The sequence below is a fragment of the Neopelma chrysocephalum genome, unplaced genomic scaffold, assembly GCF_003984885.1.
Source record: "Neopelma chrysocephalum unplaced genomic scaffold, ASM398488v2 Primary Assembly neopelma1_97390, whole genome shotgun sequence".
In the NCBI taxonomy this organism is placed as follows: Eukaryota; Metazoa; Chordata; class Aves; order Passeriformes; family Pipridae; genus Neopelma; species Neopelma chrysocephalum.
In genome coordinates, this window is record NW_020926031.1 from 889,622 (window position 1) to 910,250 (window position 20,629).

Below are 20,629 nucleotides of genomic sequence, written 5' to 3' on the forward strand. Positions count from 1 at the left end.
TCGGGGAGTTGGGTTGGAGGGCACTTCGAGGGGAGCTGCCGGGACTTGGGGTCTTGTGGGGCCGGGCCCCCCGGGGCCGATTTGGAGGGGTCCGGGGCGCTCTGAGGGGCTGCGGGGGCGGTGGCGGCCCTGGAGCGCCGTGAGGTGCTTTGGGGGTGTTTCAGGGGCACATGGGGAGCCCTGCGAGTGCAGAGGCCCAGAGGCTTTTTGGGGCAGTTGAGGGATTCTCGGGGCACTTTGGGGGTGCTTTAGGGGTGAGCCGTGGGGCAGTGCAGGCCCAGGCGCGCTGGGGGGCACTTTGGGGGTCTTTTGCAGCACTTTTGGGGTGGTTTAGGAGCGCTTCGGGGAGGTGTGGGGCAGCAGAGGCCCGGGAGTGCCGTGGAGCATTTTGGGGTGTCGTGAAACTTTGGGGACGGTTTAGGGCACTCTGGGGGAGCTGTGGGGCATCGTGGCTCACGGGCGCCATAGGGCGGTTCGGGGTGCTGTGGGGTTGGGGTGTGTGGAAGCACCGTGGGGCAGGCTGGGTGCTGTGGGGCTCAGTGGGGCGGAGGGGCTCCGAGCGGGCAAGGGGAGCAGCACCATCGAGGGAACCTCAGGATGCTGGGGGAACCAGAGAGGGGCACAGCTGGGCATGGAGGGTGTCCATCCCACATGTGCCAGGTGTGTGGGGAGGAACGAGGGGCTGATTTCCCCTGCTCTGGAGTGGCCCTTTGGTGCCGTCGAGTCATGGGGGTCCCTGGGAGCCCGGAACCCCCAGCTGCTCGGAGTGAGGATCTGGCTGAGCAGGGGCCGAGCCTTCCCTTGACATTTCGGGGTTGGAACGGTGGGATCCGGCAACGCTGTGCTCCAGCCGGAGTGGCTGGTGGTGACGCCACCCCAATTGCTGACTGGTTTTACTGGGCGGCTGGGCAGCCCCTCCCTCCCCGGACGGTGGTGGGACCCTCTCGGCGCACCGGGGGGCGGGCGGGAGGGAGAAGATGGAGTCTGTTCCCACCACCTCCTTGGCAGGGCACCGTCAGAGGCAGTGGCCCCTCCGGGCTGTGTGGGGACCCACTGTCCCCGGGGGCGTCCGACCCCCTGACCCGCACATCCCAGGGGAGTTTCACTGGGGTGGGGTACTGCGCCTTGCCTGGCTGCCGCTGGCGGGCCATGAGATGTCCCTTTGGGGGTCCTAATCCCTTATTCCTGCTCTTCCGGCAGCAGCAGGTCCCTATGGCGGGCTGTTGTCCCCACCCCCCTCCCGGGGTTACCGCAGCCCACCCGGGGTTCCACCCTAGAACAGCGCACCCGACGCCGGGCTCCCCTGCCACCGTCAGTGACACGCTGGCACCACCTGCCCTGGCCCCGCCAGCTGGGGGGGCTTGAACGGGGAGGCAGCGGGGACACAGGAACCCCTGCTGCCGTTCGGTGCCCTGACCCCCTCCTCTTCCTCCTTCCTGCTTCAGGGGCCGGCGGAGCCGTGTTTACGGTGTGGAGGCCTGAGTGGACCGGACGGATGGGCAGCGGCTGGCGAGGTGAGCGGAGCCAGTGGTGGGGGTCACCCACCTTCCCACCCAAGGGCATCAGGAGCGTGGTGTGAGGTCACGGTGCCTGGCGATGGCACGTGCCGGTGGGGGTGACGGTGGCGGGGGGGCTGGCTCGCCGGCATCTCTCCGCTGCTCGCCCCTCCCCGGGCGCTGGCAGGCAGATTGATTTCAGGTGACAGCTCGGCGGGCGAGACCGTGCGGGCAGCGGCCCCCCCCGCCCGCGCCCTGTGCCAGCCGCAGCCCTGTGCGAGATGCGATGAGGCAGCGGGGGATGGATCCGGCCCGTCGGCCGGCTCCCGTCACGCGGGCGTATGGCATGGGTTGGAGCAGGGGGGGCACGGAGGTCACAGCAGAGCACTGGCAGAGCCCCCCAGCTGGAGGGAGTGGGAACAAGCCCCCATGTGTTAGGGCTGGGAAAGAGCCTGGTGCCCACCAGGCAAATTCCCCCTTGGTTGCCCTCTCCAGGGGACCCTGTGCCCCATTGTGGATGGTTGGGTGTGGGGGGCACCCTCTGTGGGGTCACTGCAGAGAGGTGGGGGTTGTGGGGCTGAGGAGGTGGCTGACACTGGAGTGTGAATCTGTCCCTCACTCTCTGCGGGGCTGCACTGGTGGGTGCCATGGGGCAGGCAGGCAGCAGGCTGCACATGAGCCGGCTCTCTGCAGGCCTCTCGGGATTCGCCTCCAGTCCTGGCACGCTTCCCATGACAGGGTCACGCCAGGGCATGGCAGGAGGCAGGACTGCATTGCTGCTGCCCTACAGTGCTACCAGCACCCCACAGCCCCTGGCAGCCCCATGCTGCTCCACTGGGGTGCTGAGCACAACTTGAGGGGTGCTGGTGCCGCTCCTCCAACTAATCCCAATTTAGTTCTGGCTCATTTGGCATCTCCTTCTGACTGCTTCCGCTTGGGCCAGCCCATGGCCACAAGTTAGGGGATGGTGGCCAGGAACCTGGGAGTGCCCTTGTGCCCAGCTGGGGATGCTGGCAGCTGGTGGGGCATGGCCGGTGGTGCCCACGGCTCTAATACCCTGTCTCCCTTGCCTGCAGGCTGCCCGTGTGCCCCTGCCCACTGGGGGCCCCCCCGCCATGGCCATCGTGCAGACGCTGCCAGTGCCCCTTGAGGCCGCTGCCGAGGGAGCCACACAACTCCGTGCCGCTGCCTGCTCGCCCCCCGCCACCATGGGCAGTGTGGGCAGCCTCCTGCCCGTCCGGCCTCGCCATGACCACACCAGCCAGCCCTGTGATGGGGACCCCTCCACCACCTTCTGCAAGCAGGAGGGGCTGCTCCGGGCCACTCCTGAGGAGCCCCGTGTGTCTGTGCCCATCGTCACCCACTCCTATGCCAACGGTGGCTTCTGTGGTGACTGGCTTGATGCCTCCTCTCCTGCCAGCCCCTGCAGCGACTCAGATGAGCTCCGTGATGACCAAGCACCAAGTGATCACCTTCGAGGGCCGCCCCCCAAGCTTATCCCCGTCTCTGGCAAGCTGGAAGAGGTGGGGAGGGCAGCAGCAGGGTGGGTGGGTGCTGGGGTCTTGACTTTACTCCCCATGCCATGGTGGGACTGTTGGCTCAGATGTATGAACTGGGGTCACATGGCCACACTTATGGTGTCCTTTGGGAAGTGGTGGTCCCCATGCCCTTAATGTCCTCTCTGTGCCAGAGGGTTTGGGGAGTCCATTTGGGCACGCCATGGAAAAGGGATGGAGTGAGTGGTGACTGGCCTTTGTCTTCTCTGGGATGTGAAGGCATCAGGGCTGAGGGCACCCCCCATCACAGTCCAAGGCAGCCCTTCTTGAGGGTGGTGGGTCCTCCCCAACCCCTCACTCTCCCCTGTTTTCCTGACAGAATGTGGAGAAAACCCTGATCCGCCCCATGGCCTTCAAGCCAGTGGTATCCAAGCTTCGGAGTGCCCAGCCAGGCACACGCCTGGGGCTCTCGGAGAGCCAGGTGAGCCTCACCCACTTGCTGGGTGTTGAGAAGCCTGGCTCTCTGAGCTGCCGTGCCAGCACCCTCTCAGACTCTGGGCGCAACTCCCTCTCCAGCCTGCCCACCTACAGCACGGGCTGCAGCCAGCACCCAGAGGTGGGTGCTCTGCCGACCACCCCCCATGGCCCCCTCGATCCACCGGTGGGCTGCCGCCCCTCCAACTCGGACAGTGGGCGCTCGTCCTCCAGCAAGAGCACGGGCTCGCTGAGCGGCCGGGGCCGACCCTCCTCAGAGAGTGGCTCCTGTGGGCGCTCGCCTCTGCCTGGTGAGGAGGCCATGCTGGTGCGGGAGCTGGAGGAAAAACTACGGGAGAGGGAGGCCGAGCTGCGGCTCCTGCGTGACAGCCTGGACGAGAATGAGGTGGCCATTTGCCAGGTATGTCCCTGATGTCCCCCTGTCCTGTTCCTGTCTCCCTCCCTGGGGCATGGGAATTCCCTTGGCTGGGAATAGGGACCCTTTACAGACTCTTGTAGGGGGTGCTTTTTCCTGTGGGTCTGGGTATGTGGGTTCTTCTCACCAGCTGAATGGTCCTATATAGTCCCTGGGAGAGTCTTGTATGGCCCGTGGGGCCAGTTGTATAGACTGGGGTACTTTATCTTGGGGTGCCCTTTTTTGAATGAGCCTGGGACTTGTGGCTTCTCCCTGCTGGTGATGGGGCTGAGGGAGCCCTGTAGGCTCTGGGGGTGCTGACATGGGGGGCCCATCATGCAGAGGGATAGAGGGGTACAAGGAGGTGTGTACCACACTTCCTGGACCCTTCCTCCATCTGGGGGAGATGCACTGCCCCCTCTCTGTGATGCCGGTCTTGGAGAGGACAACAGAAGTGGGGGCATGCTGTGCTGCCTCTCCAGCACCTGTGCATCCTCTGGCCCAGGTGTATGAGGAGAAGCAGCGTCGGTGTGAGCAGGAGCTGGAAGGGCTGCGGCAGCGCTGTGTGGCCCAGGCGCGGCAGGCAGCCCATGCAGCGCAGCGGGGGCAACAGGTCCTGCAGCTCCAGGTGCTGCAGCTGCAGCAGGAGAAGAAGCAGCTGCAGGAGGACTTGGCCCAGCTTCTGCAGGAGCGGGAGCTGCTGGAGCGCCGCTGCGCCTCCTTCCAGCGGGAGCGCACTGAGCTGGCACCCCGGCTGGAGGAGACCAAGTGGGAGGTGAGTCATCTGGCAGCACCAGGCATGTCAGGGGGTGCAGGCAGTGGTCAGGGCTTCCTGGCCAGCATCTGAGACCCATTGTCCCCACAGGTGTGCCAGAAGTCGGGGGAGATCTCTCTACTTAAGCAGCAGCTGAAGGAGGCACAGGCGGAGCTGGCACAGCGGGGCGCGGAGCTGCTGGGGCTGCGGGCTCAGCTGCGGGAGGCGCGGGCGCAGCTGCAGGCGGGCGAGCGGCGGGCGCAGGGGCTGCAGGAGGCCGCCCGCCTCAAGGCGCTGGAGCTGGAGGTCTGCGCCAACGAACTGCAGCGCCGCAAGAGCGAAGCCGACCTCTTCCGTGCCAAAGCTGGCCGGCTGGAGCAGGAGGTGGTGGGGCTGCGGGAAGCCACCCGTGGGCGATGCCCCCCACCCAGCGAAGGGTGCCCCCCACCTGGCGAGGGATGCCCCCTACCCGATGAGGAGCCTCGGGGCAGTGCGGGGCTGCGGCGGCAGCTGGAGCGGCTGCGTGCGGAGGTGGCCCTGGAGCGGCGGCGTGGACAGGAGCAGCGGGATGCCTTCGAGCAGGAACGAGGCACATGGCAGGGCGAGAAGGAGCGGGTCATCCGCTACCAGAAGCAGCTGCAATACAGCTACATCCAGATGTACCGGCGCAACAGGCGGCTGGAGCAGCGGCTCCAGCATCTCCGGCTTCAGGGCGAGGACCCCCTGCTCGAACCCTGTGATCCCCCTGACCCACCCTTTGAGGAGATCACAGCCACCGAGATCTGAGATGCTGCCTGCCTTCAGCCCATGTTTGGAGGGCTGGAGGGGCCTCCAGCCCCTGTGACTTTGGGAGCTGTTGGGCTGTGGAGGGCCCCTGCTCTCCCCTCAGCTCTGTAGACTGCTGGCACTGTGAAGAGGCAGAGGGGACTGCAGGTGCTGTCCCCTCCCCAGCATGGAGGTTTTGGGGTGAGGGTGCATCAGTGCTGACTGCAGTGAGGGGTGCCCGTGAGATGTGAGGTCAGGTGGGTGCCAAGTCCCGGCCTTGGGGCCGCCCGGAACTGGTTCCTGCTGATCCTCTTAGTGCCTGGGGATTAGTGGTGCTGGCTTCAGCCAGGGTCACCTTGGGTAGGGGGAGGGCTGGCTTGTCCCCTCCCTCTCATCCCTGCTGGCACTGTCACCCAGTCCTTTGGCATGTGCCCTGTCCCTGCCCATGCCAGCCTCCTTCATGCCCCTCTGTGTGTTTGTCAGGGAATTCGTTTCTGTGCCATTTTAAATAACTCTATTTTTATAGGACCTACCAAAACATATCACCTTCTTCCAGCTCACACTCCACCAGTCTGTGCCCCCTCACCCCTGCCACGGGGCAGTCTGCCCTCAGTGCCTTTCCCATGCCCTTGCCCTCAGAAGCCCTCTGTTTCCTGTCCCCCCAAAAGAGCCCATGCCCCTGTGATGCCCAGCCTGCCAGGGGAGAGGGGTGCGGTGCTGCGTGTGCCAGCTGGGGACACTCTGGGGACACCCCTGGGGTGGGCAGAGGTGGGGAGCCCAGCTGGGCACCAAGCAGGGGTCAAACCAAAGGAAAAGTCTGTCTGTGCCCCGCTGTGGCTTGGTCACCCCTGGCTCCAGGGGGGGATTTTTGTACTTTATTCCAGTCGTGTCTCATTCCCAGAGCCTGGCTCACCTATGTACCACCCAGAAACGGCAATTAAAAAACAAGCCCCTGGCTGTGTTTTTTTCAGGACTGTGTCTGTGTGTCCAGAGAAGGGTCAGGGGCCACCTGTCCATCTACTGTGTTGCCAGTGGTGCTCTCCCTTGGGTCCTGCAGTGGGCAGCTGCTCTGTGCCCTTGAGGCGGGTCTGGCTCTCCCACTCTCTGGCTGTGCTGAGACCAGCCACAGCTCAGTGTAGAAATAAGCCATCTGGCTCCTCTGGAACATGGGATGGCTCCTTGAAGGGAAGGTGCAGCATCACTCTGAGGATGCTCCAGGCACTCGCACCACCAGCTCCATGGGCTCCTTGGCTTTGTTGCGGTAGGCCTGGCGGATGATGTCCACAGCCTTCTGGTGTGTGACGTTCTGCAGGCTCTCCCCATCCACCGACACCAGCTCCTGTCCGGCCTGGCTCCCACAAGGGAAGACAACAGGGTGAAGTACAGCTCCTTTTGGGGTGCCTGGCGACTGCCAGCAACCCAGGGGTACCAAGGGATGGGGGTGTCTGGATGTCTTTCCACCCCATGGCATGTGCTGGGTCCCCCAAGGTTCCCTCGTACCTTCAGGATGCCACTGAGGAAGGCAGCTCCACCAGGGAAGATCTTCTCAATCTTCACCACTGGCTGTGCCCTTGACTCGATGCCACCGGAGATGCTGATCCCTGCGAGGGAGCCGTGAGATCCTCACACCCGGGTAGGCTGGGACCCCCACCCACTCACAGGCATGGCACTGCCTTCCCCTGGGCAGCTGCACCTCTATCATACCCTGTTTTGGTAGGTCCTACATGGATGAGGGGCTGGGGCAGGGACAGCTTTTCCCCCCCTTCTCGTTTTGGAGGAGTGCTCTGGGTTTTGACCCTTGTCAAGAGGGCGCCACCCATACCAGTGATGCTGGTGCCAGAAAAAGGGTCCTTGTCCCACCCCTGGGGTCCCTTGGTGTGCCACCCACCCAGCGAGTGCTTCAGCTTGGAGAGGGTGACAGTGAGCAGACGATACTCCTCCTCCTCTTCTTCCCTGCTGGCATCCTCGGGGCCATTGATGGCTGCTCCAGCCTCCGCCTCACCCCCTGTCCTCCCAAAGAGGGGGGAAAGAGAAGCCCGTGCCCGCCGGGGCTTCCCCAGCACTTCAGCCCCTCCGTCAGGTGCCGTCCCGGGGGACTCCTTGCGCCAGGTGGCCCGGGGGCTGCGTGAGCGCCCGTGCCTCTTGCCTGGGGGGGGCTCAGCCAGCAGCCAGTTGGGGGGCCCAGGGCCAAGGGTGGGCAGGGGGCGGCTGGTGCAGGCGTAGGCATCCACTGGCACGTCGGGGAGTGGGGTGTAGGTGCGGGGGTGAAGCCGGCGGGGGCTGGGGGATGCTCTTGGACGGGCTGGGCTTGCCTGCTGCTCCCCAGCTTCCTCTAGCTCTGGGGTTCCTGCCGGCTTCAGCAGGAATCCGCCCCGATAGTCTGAAACGAGAGAGGCTCAGGGATCTCTCCAGGACCCCACAGCCTTGCTCCCTGGGACCCCTGTCACCCAGGGATCCCCCTGGACCCCTGCAGCCCCACTCCCCATGACCCCTGCCACACAGGGATCCCCCTGAAACCACACAGCCCTGCTCCCTGTGACCCCTGCCACACAGGCATCCCCTGGGTACCCCAAATCTTCCTCAGTCAGTCAGACACCCCAGCTTCCCTCCCTAGGGCATCTGACATCCAGGGACCCCCAGACCCCAGCTCTCTCCAGGTATTCCAGATCCTCCTCCCCAAGACCCCTTGGCACCTAGCATCTACAGATAATGCTGCTCCAGGTCTTCCCAACACCCGGGGACACCAGGTGCCCTCTTCCCTGGGACCCCCTGCACCCAGGCATCCCAGCTCCCTTTCTCCTCCCTTAAACTGCCCCTATATCCCTTCCATCCAGTAGGGGCTCCACAGGCAGCCTGGTGTCCTGGCTGTCCATGGGTGGCACTCACCAGGCACTGGTGTGATGAGGTGTCTCTTGGGGGGGACATCATGGTGGGCTGGCCGGAGGGCAGGTGAGCGCACTGCGGTCAGGAAGAGCTCCCAGTCACCCCCCAAGCCACACTCACCCCTGCCCACTACCTCCCCCCAGTCAAGGTCCCTGGGGGGGCTGGGCTCCACCTGAGCGGCTCTTTAGGGCGTCGAAGGCTTCCAACTCCAGGGGCATCACCATGCTGTCAAACCGGCCCAGGTCCGTGGGGGCCACCACACTCCTGCCAAGGCAAAGAGGGAGGACAGGTTGTGGCAGCCTCTGGGATGGAGCATGATCAGGGCTGAGGAGTGTGTCTGAGAGTCTGGGTTGATCACATATCAGGCTGGGCAGTATTGGGGTACACTGGGATACGCCCCAGCAGCACTCACCTCACATCCCGCAGCAGCAGGACCTTCTCAGGCCGGTCCAGGATGGCCAGCAGTGGCCGCACCAAATCCTCCACACTGCCCTCGTGCAGGTACTGCAGGCACAGGAGGGGTGTCAGTGGATGGATGCCCTGCCCCCCGTGCCTCAGTTTACCTCCCAGAGCTTAATGTGGGCACATAGTGCTCGCCATGCCCCTGGGATGCAGGAGCTTCCCAGGGATGAGCCCAGGGTGGCAGCACTTCCCTGCCTGTGCTCTGCCTTTGGTGCGTACCCGGGAGCAGTGGCGGAGCACGGCTGTCACCTCGTCGGGGCTCAGGAGGCGCGTGGCAGTTTCCTGGATGTGCGGGAGCCGGGCCTCAGGATCGCTGCCATGGGGCTGCAGGGTGGTGACGCCCGTGGGGCCCAGGATGCTGGCACGCTGGCTTTTCTCTGGGGAGGCACATCAAGGAGGGGTGGCCAGCGGAGCAAGGACTGCCCCAGGCAACCCAGAAAGCTCCCCATGCCCCCCACCCCAACAGCTCGCTCCACACCAGAGTGGGACAGACACACACAGCACAGGGCCAGGCACATGCAGAGCCTGCCCCACACCCCCCTGGGCACACGGGCACCCCCGTTACCCCGCTTCAGGCTCCGGATGACAAACTTCTGCACAGCACCTACTGCAAGGGAGATGGAGAGGGGTGAGCACCCAGGGGAGTCGGCAACATCGCTGCCCACTGTCAAAACTGCACGCCTGAGGAACCCCTCCCTATGCCCCCTCCATGCCAGGGATGCCACAACAGGCCCATACAAGGGGGACCAGTCCCAGGTTGAGTCCCTCTCTGCCCTGTCACCCAGTCCAGTACCTCTGTCCCCATCGGAGCGCCCTGGGGACTTAGTGCGTGCCCGGCGGTCAGAGGCAGGGGCCTCCTGGCTCGGGAGGGCCCAGCTCTGGCTGGTGGCACGGCCCCCCTTGAAAAAGAGGTTGACAAGGGTCTTGGACCGGTGCAGCCCTGGGGGGGCCCCCCGTGCCCCTTGTCCATCTGGCTTCTCCTTCTTCCGCTTCTCCTCTGTGGACAGAGAGAGGGGGTCATTGGAGAGGCCAGGGGATGCCACCCCAAACCTTGTTTGGAGGCAGGGAACTTTGGGGGATTGGAGGGGCTACTGGGAGACATTGACTGGGAAAGAGTCCTGCTGTGGGGTGCGGTGGGTCTCCAGGGGACTTGGGGCTGGACTTTGGGGTGCCTGGCAAGCCCCATGGACAGGGTTGCAGCTATGTGGGGCTACAGGATACCCAGGGCTAGTAGTCAGGGATCCATATGGGCTATAAGGTGCTAGAGTAGGGACCAGAGAGTTTGACTGTAGGAAGTCCAGGAGTGGGGTCTAAGTATCCATGTGAGTCAGGGACTACAGGATGCTCGAGCAGGAGACTCACTCCAAGTGGGGCAGGGGTTGAGCTGTGAGACTCCCAGGGCTGGGGGTGAAGGGTTGGAGGGGGACACCAGCCAGGGGTGAGTCCCATTGTGTGGGGCTATGCCCCAGTGCCTACCGGCGACGGTGAGGTCACTCTGGGAGCGTGTGATGGGCTGCCGTGGCCGGCTCAGTGCCAGCAGCAGCGCTGTCTTGGGTGAGTGGGTGAAGGTCCGGCGTGGGTGAGTGCTGGGGGCCTCGCGGGTGCCCTGGCCCCGGATGGCCGTGTCCCGCAGCAGCTCAGGGGGCCGCACCGTGCGCCGTGTCTCCGGCAGCCCCTCGGCGGCTGGCTCAGTCTGCATGGCCCGCTCGGCGCGCTCCCGCACCCAGCTCCGCCGCGGCCCATCCTCCGTGGAGATGGCCACATCCACGGTGCGGGCTGGGGGCCCTGGGGCAGCCATCCCCAGCCCATTTACCGTCCCTGGTGCTGGCCCCGAGGAGTAGGAGGAGATGGAGGAGCTGGTTTCTGAGGTTTGAGACAACTGCTGCAGCTGCCCGTTGGTCACTGCAAAGGCACAGCATGGACACAGTGTGACACACTGTGGGCCACCAGGGGTTCCACATCCCCCCCAAAACAGGGGACATGTGGGGACTCATAGGGCTGTGGGGATTGCAGGGCTGCTGGCAGGCACATGGGGAGCTCTGGGTTCCTGACAAAGGACATGTGGAGTCTCAGAGAGTAATGGGGATCAGTGGCCTGCTGGCCACTGCATAGGGATCATCATGTCCTCTCCAAGAATGGGGACATGTAGGACCCTGCAGGATCACAGGGCTGCTGGCTGTGGCATAGGTGGCCTTATGCCCTCTCCAAGGCCATGGGATCCCATGGCATGTGGATGTTCTCCCTCCCCAGAATGGCAAGACACCAGTTGCATGGGGGTCCCAACCACAGCCCCGTGCCCCAGCCCTGCGTCCCTGCCAGTACCCGCAAGGCATTGCCCTTACAGCGACTGAGCCAGCAGTACTCGGCCACCAACTCCTTGTAGGCAGGGAATCGGCCTGTCTCCTATGCACAGGGGAAGAGGACAAGGGGGTCAGTGAATGCCGGCTGTCCCGGCGAACCCGATCCGGTGCCAGCCATGAATAATGCATCCCCCCTTCCCACCCACCTGAAACCCAACCAGCCGGCAGCTGCACCAGCCCCACGGGCGCTGGGCCGAGCTGGGGCAGCGCCAGTATGGGGACACACCAACCCTTGCCTCCCCCGAGGATCCCGTGGGGTTGGGTGCAGGTACCTTGATGGTGAGCATGATGTGGGTCTGCCCCTTGAGCACCTCCACTGCCTTGCTATGGCTTATGTCTTCAAACTTGACTCCATTGGCTGCAAGGACTTGGTCTCCCACCCGAATGCCGTTCTGCTCTGCCAGCCCCCCAGGGTCCACCCTAGGGCACAGACGGGACAGCATGGGATCAACCCTTGTCGGAGTCCTGCTCCTGCCCCGCACCTCCACATGGGTGGCCCCATGCCCCAGCACTCTTGGTGGTGGTGCCCACAGTCTTCTGAGGGTGGGGAGCTCAGCCAGGGAGGGGGTGCTGAGCCCCAGTGTGGGCACAGCATGGATTGGGGTGCTGTGTCCCCCTCATGCCCCCTGGGTCAGCCGTACTTGGAGACATAGATGCCGAGGCCAAACTCCCTGCCACCACGGATGTTGAAGCCCAGGCAGTAGTCGTCAGAGGTGGTGTAGAGGTGGACAATGCGCCGCAGCCCATCCTCGGAGCCGCTCTCCGATGGTGTTGAGCCGCTTTTCTCCACCACCAGGCGTCTGTTCACCACATCCACCCTGGAGAATGGGCACAGTGTAGGGGGGCTTGGGGATCTGGCTCTCATCTTCTAGCAGGATGGGGCCATTGGTGTTACCCAGTGGAAGAGAGTGATGGGGATGGGGGATGTTTACGATGGGGCTTGCACCCACCCTGCCTGCTCCAGACCTTCCTATCCCATCCTGCACCCCACCCTGGTCTCTCCCCACCTTTGCTAGAGAGTTCCGATGCCCCCCACCCTGGGGTTCCCCCAGCTCTGGATCCTTTTGTCATCCAGCATCCCCCACCAGGCCTCTCTGCCATGCCCTCCAGGGGGTTGGGTTTTGGGGTGCTGGCCCCGCTCACCATGCTGTCTTCTCCTTGGAGAACTTGATTCCTGGCACACGGCCCATCCGCCGGACCACCATGCGGAGGCGGTTGTTGCCAGTGAGGACCTTGACAGCACTGCTCATGGTGATGTTCTCCAGGCTCACACTGTTCACCTCTGTGATCTTGTCACCAACACACAGCCCAGCCTGCTCTGCAAAGGGCACACAGCTCAGGTGGGCACCTGACCAGCACTGATGTCCTTGTTTGGCAACCTCTCCCTAAATGTGTCCTCGACCTCATTTGAACCCCATGGGAACAGAGGTGGGGATGCCTGACAATCACACTGAGGCAATGGCAGGCATGGGTGGCTTGCCACCTTGCTGTGGCTTGAGGATGGAGCTCAGAGCAATTGGCACACAGCTGCCTACTCCTGTTTCCTGCTCTTCTCGGTGGTCAGCCTGAAAACCTCATGGCCAAAAGGCAGTAGGGAGTAGATGGTGGCTTTCCACCGTGAAGGGTGGCGTTGTCGCTGCGGCACCATGTCAGTGTGACCTTCTCGAGAGGGTCTTGCTGGCACATGCCTATCCCCACTGGTGTCTCTTTCCCTGTCCCTCTTACCGGCAGCACTGCCGTCCTCCACTTTGCTGACAAAGATGCCCAACCCATGCTCGGAGCCACCACGGACGCTGAAGCCCAGTTTGCCATCCGCACTCTTCTCCACCGTGATGGCATTGATGATGTCACTCTCGTTGCTGCTGGCTGTGGGGACAGGGGAATGGATGAGTCACTCAGGCTCAGTGTGAGCAATGGCAAGGGGTGTCTTTCTTACTGGGGATATCCCCAGTCGCTGGACAGCCCTCCCTGCCCCCAGACCCATGGAACCCTGCCGTCCCGGCCCTCCTGGCCATAGGGGTGGGTGGAGGGCTGGGACACACCACACACCTTCGATGGGGGCATTGATGAGGATGACACGGCCCATGGGGGAGGTGGCGCGGGTGCTCCGGGTGGTCCCATTGAGCAGGCGGCTCTGCTTGCTGAGGAGAAAGCGGGGAGCCAGGCTGGCCTCGCTGCTGGAGCTCCGCGACCGGCTGCCCGCCGTCATCCCCGACAGCACCGCCTCCCAGTCCTGGGCCATGGTGGTGCTGGGCACTCCGGCGTCCCGGCGTCTGGCTCAGGGCTGGCTGTGTCCTCACGGGGCCAGGGCTGCCCGTCAGCCAGCGGGGGACATGGCATAGTCCAGCAGCACATGCCCAGGCTTGGGCACCACTCTCTTTTAGCAGCGTGATGCTGAGGACAGCTGGCGTGGGTGCTTGGTGCTGGCAGGACAGGACCCAGGTCCAGCAGCACAGCCTGGAAGGAGAAGGAGATTCACAACCTCCTCTCCAGCCCAATCCCCTCCCGTTCTGTAGTGTCCTCGGGGTCAAACTGTTGCATGACTCCTGGGTACCACCATGGGGGTATGGGAACAGGCTGCCCTGCCCTGGAGCAAGGATGCTGGGGTGCAAATCCAGAATAGGGGGTGCAAAGGGGCTTTACGTGGCAGTATAAATCCGGAAAGGCTCTGGAGAGGGGACAAGGGGACATCAGCTTTATACCAAAAAGTGGGACCTGACCCCTCCAACCACTCCCCACCCTCCCTAGGGCTCCTCTGGATTCCTAACGCCGTAGGGCAGGAGATGGGTGTGCCGCTCCCTGTGGCAGTTCCCGCGGGGATTTTCCAGGCGTGGGTGAAACGCCATCATGGTGCCCCCCCTCCCGCTTCGTCCCCTGCTCGCCCCAGCCTGACCTCAATAAATAAGTGATGGCCCCGGCTCAGGGGACACTCTGGTGTCCCCACTGCTGTCAGCCCCCCACGGCACCCACCCGCTACCCCTCTCGAGCATCAGCCGCCGGTACCCCCTCCTCGAAGGGGTGCAGGGGACCCCCCTACCGCCGTCGCTCCCTCCCCCGCGCCCCGTGCCCTCCTCACCTGTCCCCATGGTGCCACCTGCGAAAGAGACACCTGGCAGCAGCGCGGGGGGGATGGCGAGGCCGGGGGGCAGCACCGCCTCCGGCCCCCCCGCCCGCGGGGATTGGCTTTCCCTGCGGGACCGGCGCGGCCATCGGGTGCGGGAGCTGTCAATCGAGAGCGGCCGGGGCTGGCCTTGCAGCTGGCGGGGTGGGGCAGCCCCGTGCGTATCCCCCGCCACGGGCAGGGCGTGGGGGTGCCCCGGGGGCGCGTCCCCCCACGAGGCTGCGTGGGGCAAGGAATGTGGTGTTCCCCCTGACCTCCTCCCTTTGCGCGGAGCATGCCGGGGCCACACAGGGGAAACTGAGGCACGGCCAGGGGAGGAGGGGTGTAGTGTTCCCCCGCTCCGCTAACTCCGGTGATGCGAGCCGGTGTCCCCCCGTGTTCCCCTCCCCGGGGGGGAACGCCTCCACCCCCGGTCGGCCGTGACCCCCCGGACCTCCCGGAGGGGCCCGGCCCATCCAGCGCGAACCCGACACCGCGGCGGTTTCAGGTGATGCGCGGCGGCCGGGGGGGCTGCGGGAGGGCGGCGGGGGGGCGGCGGGGGCGGGGGCCGGCGCGGGGGGGCCGCCCCGGGGCAGCGCCCCCCGACAACGCCGGGGTGAGGGGCTGGGGGGGCACGGCCGGCGTGGGGACACGCACCCACAGGCACACGCACCCCATGCACTCGCACCTCCACGGCATGCGTGTTCGTGCCCTGCCACGCACTCACAGACCCCGCGGAGCGCCGCCCGCGCGTGGACACGGCCCCGCTCACACACACGCGTGTGCCCGCACGCACCGCCCGGCGCTCGGACCGGGGCCCACTCCTGCGGAGGCGCGGCCCCGCGCGCGCTTCCGCGCAGCCGCCGCGCCACGCGTGGACGCCAACGCGGCGGGTGCGAGCGCGGCGCTACGGGCACGCGCGGGGCGCGGGCATCGAAACCCGCGCGAGCCCGCGGACACGCGCGCGCGCGGCTGCTGAAACGGGGACGCGCGGAGACCGCACGTGAACACCCACGTGCGAAGACGCGCACACGCGAGCACCCGAGCGAGCGCGGAGGCGCCGACGTGAGCGCGCACACGCGCGCGCGGCCACGGGCATGCACGTGAGCGCCCACGGACGCGCCCACGCGCGAGCGCTCCCGCGCGTGGGCGCCGCGTGCGGCTCGGCACGTACCGCTCCCCCCACCGCCGGCCCCGGTCACGCGTGGTCCCCGCCGCCCCCCGCGCCCGCCCCGCCTCGCCCCGCCCGCCGCGGGGCCGCCCCCCCGTGACGAGCCCGAACGTCACCGCGCGCCGGGCGGGAGCAGGGCGGTGGCGGCAGCGCGGGCACGGCGGGCGCTGCCCCGGGAGTCGTGAGTGCGGGGGGTGCCCCGGGTCCTTAGGCGGGGGATGTCACGCGTGGCGGGAGGGATGCTCGGCGCGGGGTGGGAGGTTGCTGAGCGCCGCTTCTCCCGGGGAGGGGCGGCCGCGGAAATAGCGCCGTGCGGGGTGTGGCGGTGCATTCCCCGGGGGATATTCCTCCGTCCCGTGCCCTTCCGTGCTCTCCCGCTGCTGGCAGCAGCTCTAGCCCCGAAGTGGTGGGTCCCCGTCCCCCACCTGTGACCGGGGTGCCCTACCTGGGTGGGGGGTGTCCGTGACTTCTGGTGGCTGTTCGGGGGGTTCCCACTGACAGATCGCAGGGTGCAGTGGTGGGGTCACACCACCCACGAGCTGCCCCATCTGGTGGGTGGCCTCGGGGGTCCCTGCTGAGCTCCATTACAAAGAGGCTCCCTGTTCACCCCTTTGTCCCCCCAGGCTGGGGGAGCTCCAGAGCTGCCCCAACAGGGCTGTCAGGGGATACACAGGCACCACATTCCACATAACCCTTTCAGCCCCACCCTGCCAGAAGATGCCACCATCCTTGCCTGCCACCATCAACATCCGTGAGCCCCGATGGGACCAGAGCACCTTTCAGGGCCGGGCCAAGCACTTCTTCATGGTGACAGACCCCCGAAACCTGCTGCTCTCAGGGGCCACACTGGAGGAAGCCCGACGGGTGGTGGAGGACTACAGGTACCCGGGGAGAGGGTGGGTGTACCCTCAGCACTGCTCCTGGGCAGGATACAACCTTGGGGCCATCCCCAGAGGTGGGAATGAAAGCTATAATGACCGCCCCCCCAGCCAAAGCCAGCCCCCCAAACTGCCTGGCTGGTCCCTAAGGTTGTGGGGGACCAAGTAGGGCACGTGTGCTGGCAGAGGGTCTTTCAACAGGTACTACCCTTACCTGGCAGGGCGGGCACAGTACCCCCAGGGCTGACAGAGGATCAGCTTTGGCGGGCAAAGTACATCTACGATTCAGCTTTCCACCCTGACACGGGTGAGAAGATGCTCCTTGTGGGACGCATGTCTGCTCAGGTCCCCATGAACATGACCATCACCGGTTGCATGTTGACCTTCTACAGGTACCTGTCCCCTCCTCGCCCCAGGGCCAGGAGGGTGCCCCTCCCAGGCCCTGGGGTGAGGAGGGGACACATGTCCCATACTCCACGGTGCACTAGTGCTGTAGGAGCACAGGTGGCATCCCCCAATGCCACCAGCACCCTCCTCTCTCTGGCAGGACCACACCGGCTGTGCTGTTCTGGCAGTGGGTCAACCAGTCCTTCAATGCCATTGTCAACTACACCAACCGCAGTGGGGATGCACCCATCACCCCCAGGTAAGCATCCCTTGGGATACCCCAAAATGCCAGGGGTGTGCCTTGAACAGTTCCTTGAATAGTAGGGAGCTGTGACATAGGATGATGGGGACCTGGCACAGCCAGAGTTGAACACCACTGGGGCTGTCAGAGTTAGTGGTAGAGCTGGTAAAGTAACTTAGGTTTCCTGGTGCTGTTGAAGGGCATGCTGTTCCCTTTGGAGGGGGAACTGGGATGAGGGGATCCTGGCTTATGGGTGTCACTTCCTGCTCTTGCAGCCAGCTGGTAACAGCCTATGTGAGTGCGACCACAGGGGCGGTTGTCACAGCACTGGGGCTCAAATCTCTCACCAAGGTAAGGTGACCCTTGGCCATCATGGGTGGGGCACCTGGACCCTTCCCATGGGATCTCCCTGAGCTCTGAGCCGATCAGCAGATTCACCCCATCACCTGGGGCGGGGAAGAAAATGGAGAAAAGGGCTCTCCTGAGTGATGGCTGTGGAGATGGCCTGTCCCTCCAGCCTTGCTCCAGTTGCATCTCTCCAGGCTTCTTTCACCACTCAGCCTCTGTCCAGGCCTGGGGTGGGATGCAGGACTCTCCCAAACCCTTTGGGCTGTGCAGCTTTTACTGGCTGAGAGTTCCAGGGGAGGAGGGAATGTTTTTCTCCAGTGGGGCCGGGACACCACAGGGTCTTGCAGGAGGATGGTTGCAGACCTGGGAACGGCCAGCTCTGCCCCCAGATCCTCTGCATTATGTGCTCCTGCTTTTCCCCCCAGCATTTGCCAGCCATCATCGGCCGGTACGTGCCTTTTGCGGCTGTGGCAGCTGCCAACTGCATCAACATCCCACTAATGAGGCAGAGGTGAGCCGCTGGGCTGGGGTGCTTGGGGTCATGTCAGGGTTCACCAGGCACTGGCAGGGAACTCAGGGACTTCCCTTGCTGGCCCTGCTGTCATCCCTTAGCCTGGGGGGTTGGCTTGAGGGTACAAGCACCTGGTTGCATCCCCATACAGCCCTCTTGAGGACCACTCCCAAGTGTGAATGTGGGTCCAGCTGAGATCCCCCGTGGTTTATTATGCAGGCAGTGGATGGGGATACAGGAGGATGCCAGCTTCCCTTGGAGACATGCCCCTGCTCTTTCTCCTGATCCCCCCACCCTTGTGCCCTGGGGCCCCCTCACTGCCTCTCTCCCTGCAGAGAGCTCAAGCTGGGAATCCCAGTCACAGATGAGAATGGGAACCGCCTAGGAGAATCCACAGCTGCAGCCCAGAAGGCCATTTTCCAGGTGGTGGTGTCCCGCATCGGCATGGCAGCCCCAGCCATGGGTGAGTGTCCCCTCCTCCATCTGTGCTGGGGGACTCCAGCTGGTCCCTGGCAGCATGGGATGGGGTCCCACTGCTGCTGGGGGCCTGTGAGCACTGGGGGCTCATCTATTTCCCCTTTGCCTCAGCCATCCCGCCAGTGATCATGAACATGCTGGAGAAGAGAGCTTTCCTGAAGGTACTAGGGGTCCTGGGATGGGAGGGTGAGCATAGGGGCACCCCTCGAGCTTGTCACATCGCTGGCACCCCTTGGAGCTGGCACACCATCAGAAAATAGGCACCTTCCCTCCCTGTTGGCCACACTGACACACAGCCTCTCCCTGGCAGCGGTACCCGTACCTGAACGCTCCCCTGCAGGTCAGCCTGGTGGGATTATGGTAAGTCACTCTCCACCCAAGGGTGGCACTGCCCTGGGCACAGACTAAGCCCAGGTATAGAGGACAGTGCTGCTGGGGTCTCTGCTTGGCAGGCGGGGTGAGAACTGCCCCAGAGTTTCTTGGGGGAATGCCAGAGCTCGGTCAGGCTGGTAGCTCCCCAGCAGATGGGATGGGATACGAGGTCCTGGGGCCGGGAGCTGTTTTGCTCCATCTTGGTGTCTCTTAAGCTTGCCATGGGCTTGGGATCAGCATTGCTGTTCTCCCACACTGGTGGGACAGACTTGTCCCACTTCGGGAGCCAAATGCAGGGTCTGGAGCTTGGAGAGGGCATCTCCGTATCCATTTCCTGGCTGAGCACCCGGCACAGTTCTGGGCTGCCTTTCTGCTGCTGTGGGACCGGGACATGGGTGGGTGTGGGAGATGTATGCAGCCCAGCTTCTCCTTTCATTGTCTTTCCCTTCCAGTTTGGTGTTTGCCACCCCGCTGTGCTGCGCGCTCTTCCCACAGAAAAGGTACAGATGAACACTTCGCCTGCACATGTGGCTCCCATGGGGCAGGGCTGGGGTATAGGCAGGGGGTGTGCGGGCTCCTTGTGCTTTCTGAGTCCCAAGAGGTTGTTTTGCTTCTGTGAGTGGTCAGAGGCTTGAACCCGTGCACACATATCTCTGTGCACACACAGCAGTGCAGACCCAAGGGTCTGTGCTGTGCCATGCTGTACCCAAGAGGTACAGCAGGTGGTTTTCCAAGCTAAGGCCAACAGTATCCCCTCCATCCTCTGTATCTGTGTTCCCTTGGCAGCTCCATGGCCGTGAGCAGCTTGGAGCCTGATGTCCAAGATCAGATACGGAAGAAAGACCCATGGCTGGAGATGGTCTACTTCAACAAAGGGCTCTGAATGGGGGTCCTGGGGCGGCCGAGATGTGTACCACGGAGCTGCCGGGCCAGCGCATTGCCGAGCTTCGCCCTTCGGATCCCTTTGGGGTTGCTGCCGCTTTCCCTTGGCCATTGCGTTTCCGTAGGTTCCAGGTGCTCAGCCCTGCTTCCCAGGGTGCCTGCAGCCGTGCAGCACCACACCAAACCCTGTCCCCATGCCTGGGTCAGCCCTGCTTTGGGGACCTCCTGGCTGGCACCCCGGTGCGTTCCTCCTGTGCTTACCCTGTGTGTGCCTGTAGCTGTGTGCAGTGCACAGGGGAACGTGGGCAGCAGCACCAGGAACCTTGTGAGCTGTGGTAGAGGAAAAATTGTGGGGTAAGGAAGAAAATGGTGCTCCTCAGCTTTAGGATGCAGTAGACAATCACAGCAATTGAGGGTAGAACCCCTATGTAGGCACCCCCTGGTCCCCAGTGGTTTAGCAGCTGGTGCTTGGGCATGGCAGAGCAGCTTTCAGAGAGGAAAACTCCCCATACCCAAAATAGCTGTGGGTGAGTGATGAAGTGCACATAGCGGCTTGAACTCGGGGCGGGGGCGGCTCTCCCAGCCCAGGCGTGTGCTCCCAGCTCACCTTCTGCTCTCCTCCAGGCTGCTCTGGGGATTTAATCTGGCTTTCTGCTCCTTCCATCCCTAGAGCAAATGGCACATTTTAATCCCAGCAGAGTCTCCATTTTTATTCTCATTTTAATGCCATCTCTGTTCAGGGCTGAGCTCCCCCCAGGGGGTTACTCTACCCTCTCCTGGAGTGCTTGCTTTCAGGTGGACCTTGTCAAATAGCTTTAAATGCACTGTGGTTTCCTCTAGGTTTTTTTGATATACATATAATGTACCTATATATACCAAACAATAAAGGCAGATTGTTTATACAAAATACCAACAGCAAAGAGAAGCATGTTGCTGCCAGTTTCTATGTGGTGGAAAGGAACTGCCACTGGGGTGAGGATGGGAGCAGGAGGGAGGGGCAGGTTGGCTTACTGGGTGCCACTGTACCCCCTAGGGCTTGACTCTGCTCCCTGTTTTCTAGTCCACTGCCTTTGCAGTGGCTCTGGCTGGCCTGGCATGTGTTTAAGCTTATCCAGCTGTCAGGAGGGCTTTTTTTAGTACAGTCGGCTTTGGACTTC

The 20,629-nt window shown here is 63.9% G+C and overlaps 3 protein-coding genes across 9 annotated transcripts; 2 read left to right on the forward strand and 1 right to left on the reverse strand.

Annotated features, from left to right (window-relative positions):
• Window positions 1–876: 876 nt before the first annotated feature.
• LZTS2 (leucine zipper tumor suppressor 2) lies at window positions 877–6,370 on the forward strand. The gene is made up of 6 exons (XM_027672509.1): window positions 877–933; window positions 1,446–1,514; window positions 2,573–3,019; window positions 3,372–3,887; window positions 4,387–4,656; window positions 4,747–6,370. Exons 3-6 carry the CDS (start codon window positions 2,612–2,614, stop codon window positions 5,419–5,421), a joined length of 1,869 nt encoding a protein of 622 aa, XP_027528310.1. The 5' UTR covers window positions 877–933; window positions 1,446–1,514; window positions 2,573–2,611; the 3' UTR covers window positions 5,422–6,370.
• PDZD7 (PDZ domain containing 7) lies at window positions 6,219–15,410 on the reverse strand. Of its 5 annotated transcripts, none has more exons than XM_027672492.1 (17): window positions 15,380–15,410; window positions 14,182–14,199; window positions 13,155–13,562; window positions 12,831–12,971; window positions 12,249–12,423; window positions 11,747–11,923; window positions 11,378–11,525; window positions 11,088–11,148; window positions 10,222–10,647; window positions 9,311–9,742; window positions 8,965–9,122; window positions 8,696–8,787; window positions 8,456–8,547; window positions 8,287–8,358; window positions 7,289–7,780; window positions 6,901–7,001; window positions 6,219–6,748 (listed from the first exon to the last, which is right to left on the reverse strand). In XM_027672492.1, the coding sequence occupies exons 3-17, from the start codon at window positions 13,345–13,347 to the stop codon at window positions 6,599–6,601; spliced, it is 2,910 nt and encodes a 969-aa protein (XP_027528293.1). In that variant the 5' UTR covers window positions 13,348–13,562; window positions 14,182–14,199; window positions 15,380–15,410; the 3' UTR covers window positions 6,219–6,598. The 5 variants fall into 5 exon arrangements, with proteins under 5 accessions (XP_027528293.1, XP_027528294.1, XP_027528295.1 ...); XM_027672493.1 differs by lacking the exon at window positions 15,380–15,410 and having other exon boundaries at window positions 9,311–9,352; window positions 9,539–9,742; window positions 14,182–14,437; XM_027672494.1 differs by lacking the exon at window positions 15,380–15,410 and having other exon boundaries at window positions 9,539–9,742; window positions 14,182–14,437.
• On the forward strand, window positions 14,637–20,392 carry SFXN3 (sideroflexin 3). Of its 3 annotated transcripts, none has more exons than XM_027672511.1 (11): window positions 14,637–14,713; window positions 16,077–16,257; window positions 16,476–16,646; window positions 16,802–16,900; window positions 17,158–17,233; window positions 17,656–17,741; window positions 18,077–18,204; window positions 18,330–18,379; window positions 18,529–18,578; window positions 19,043–19,090; window positions 19,377–20,392. In XM_027672511.1, the coding sequence occupies exons 2-11, from the start codon at window positions 16,094–16,096 to the stop codon at window positions 19,471–19,473; spliced, it is 969 nt and encodes a 322-aa protein (XP_027528312.1). In that variant the 5' UTR covers window positions 14,637–14,713; window positions 16,077–16,093; the 3' UTR covers window positions 19,474–20,392. The 3 variants fall into 3 exon arrangements, with proteins under 3 accessions (XP_027528312.1, XP_027528313.1, XP_027528311.1); XM_027672512.1 differs by lacking the exon at window positions 14,637–14,713 and adding an exon at window positions 15,157–15,308; XM_027672510.1 differs by lacking the exon at window positions 14,637–14,713 and adding an exon at window positions 15,504–15,557.
• Window positions 20,393–20,629: the final 237 nt, after the last annotated feature.

Coding starts and splice junctions, on each gene's coding strand:
- LZTS2 (XM_027672509.1), top strand. CDS start 2,612: ATGGCCATCGTGCAGACGCTGCCAGTGCCCCTTGAGGCCGCTGCCGAG. Junction 3,020..3,371: donor TCTCTGGCAAGCTGGAAGAG/GTGGGGAGGGCA, acceptor TTTTCCTGACAG/AATGTGGAGAAAACCCTGAT. Junction 4,657..4,746: donor TGGAGGAGACCAAGTGGGAG/GTGAGTCATCTG, acceptor TTGTCCCCACAG/GTGTGCCAGAAGTCGGGGGA.
- PDZD7 (XM_027672492.1), bottom strand. CDS start 13,347: ATGGCCCAGGACTGGGAGGCGGTGCTGTCGGGGATGACGGCGGGCAGC. Junction 10,648..11,087: donor GTACTGCTGGCTCAGTCGCT/GTAAGGGCAATG, acceptor GTGCCTTTGCAG/TGACCAACGGGCAGCTGCAG. Junction 6,749..6,900: donor TCCTCAGTGGCATCCTGAAG/GTACGAGGGAAC, acceptor TGTGGGAGCCAG/GCCGGACAGGAGCTGGTGTC.
- SFXN3 (XM_027672511.1), top strand. CDS start 16,094: ATGCCACCATCCTTGCCTGCCACCATCAACATCCGTGAGCCCCGATGG. Junction 17,234..17,655: donor GGCTCAAATCTCTCACCAAG/GTAAGGTGACCC, acceptor TTTTCCCCCCAG/CATTTGCCAGCCATCATCGG. Junction 19,091..19,376: donor GCGCTCTTCCCACAGAAAAG/GTACAGATGAAC, acceptor TTCCCTTGGCAG/CTCCATGGCCGTGAGCAGCT.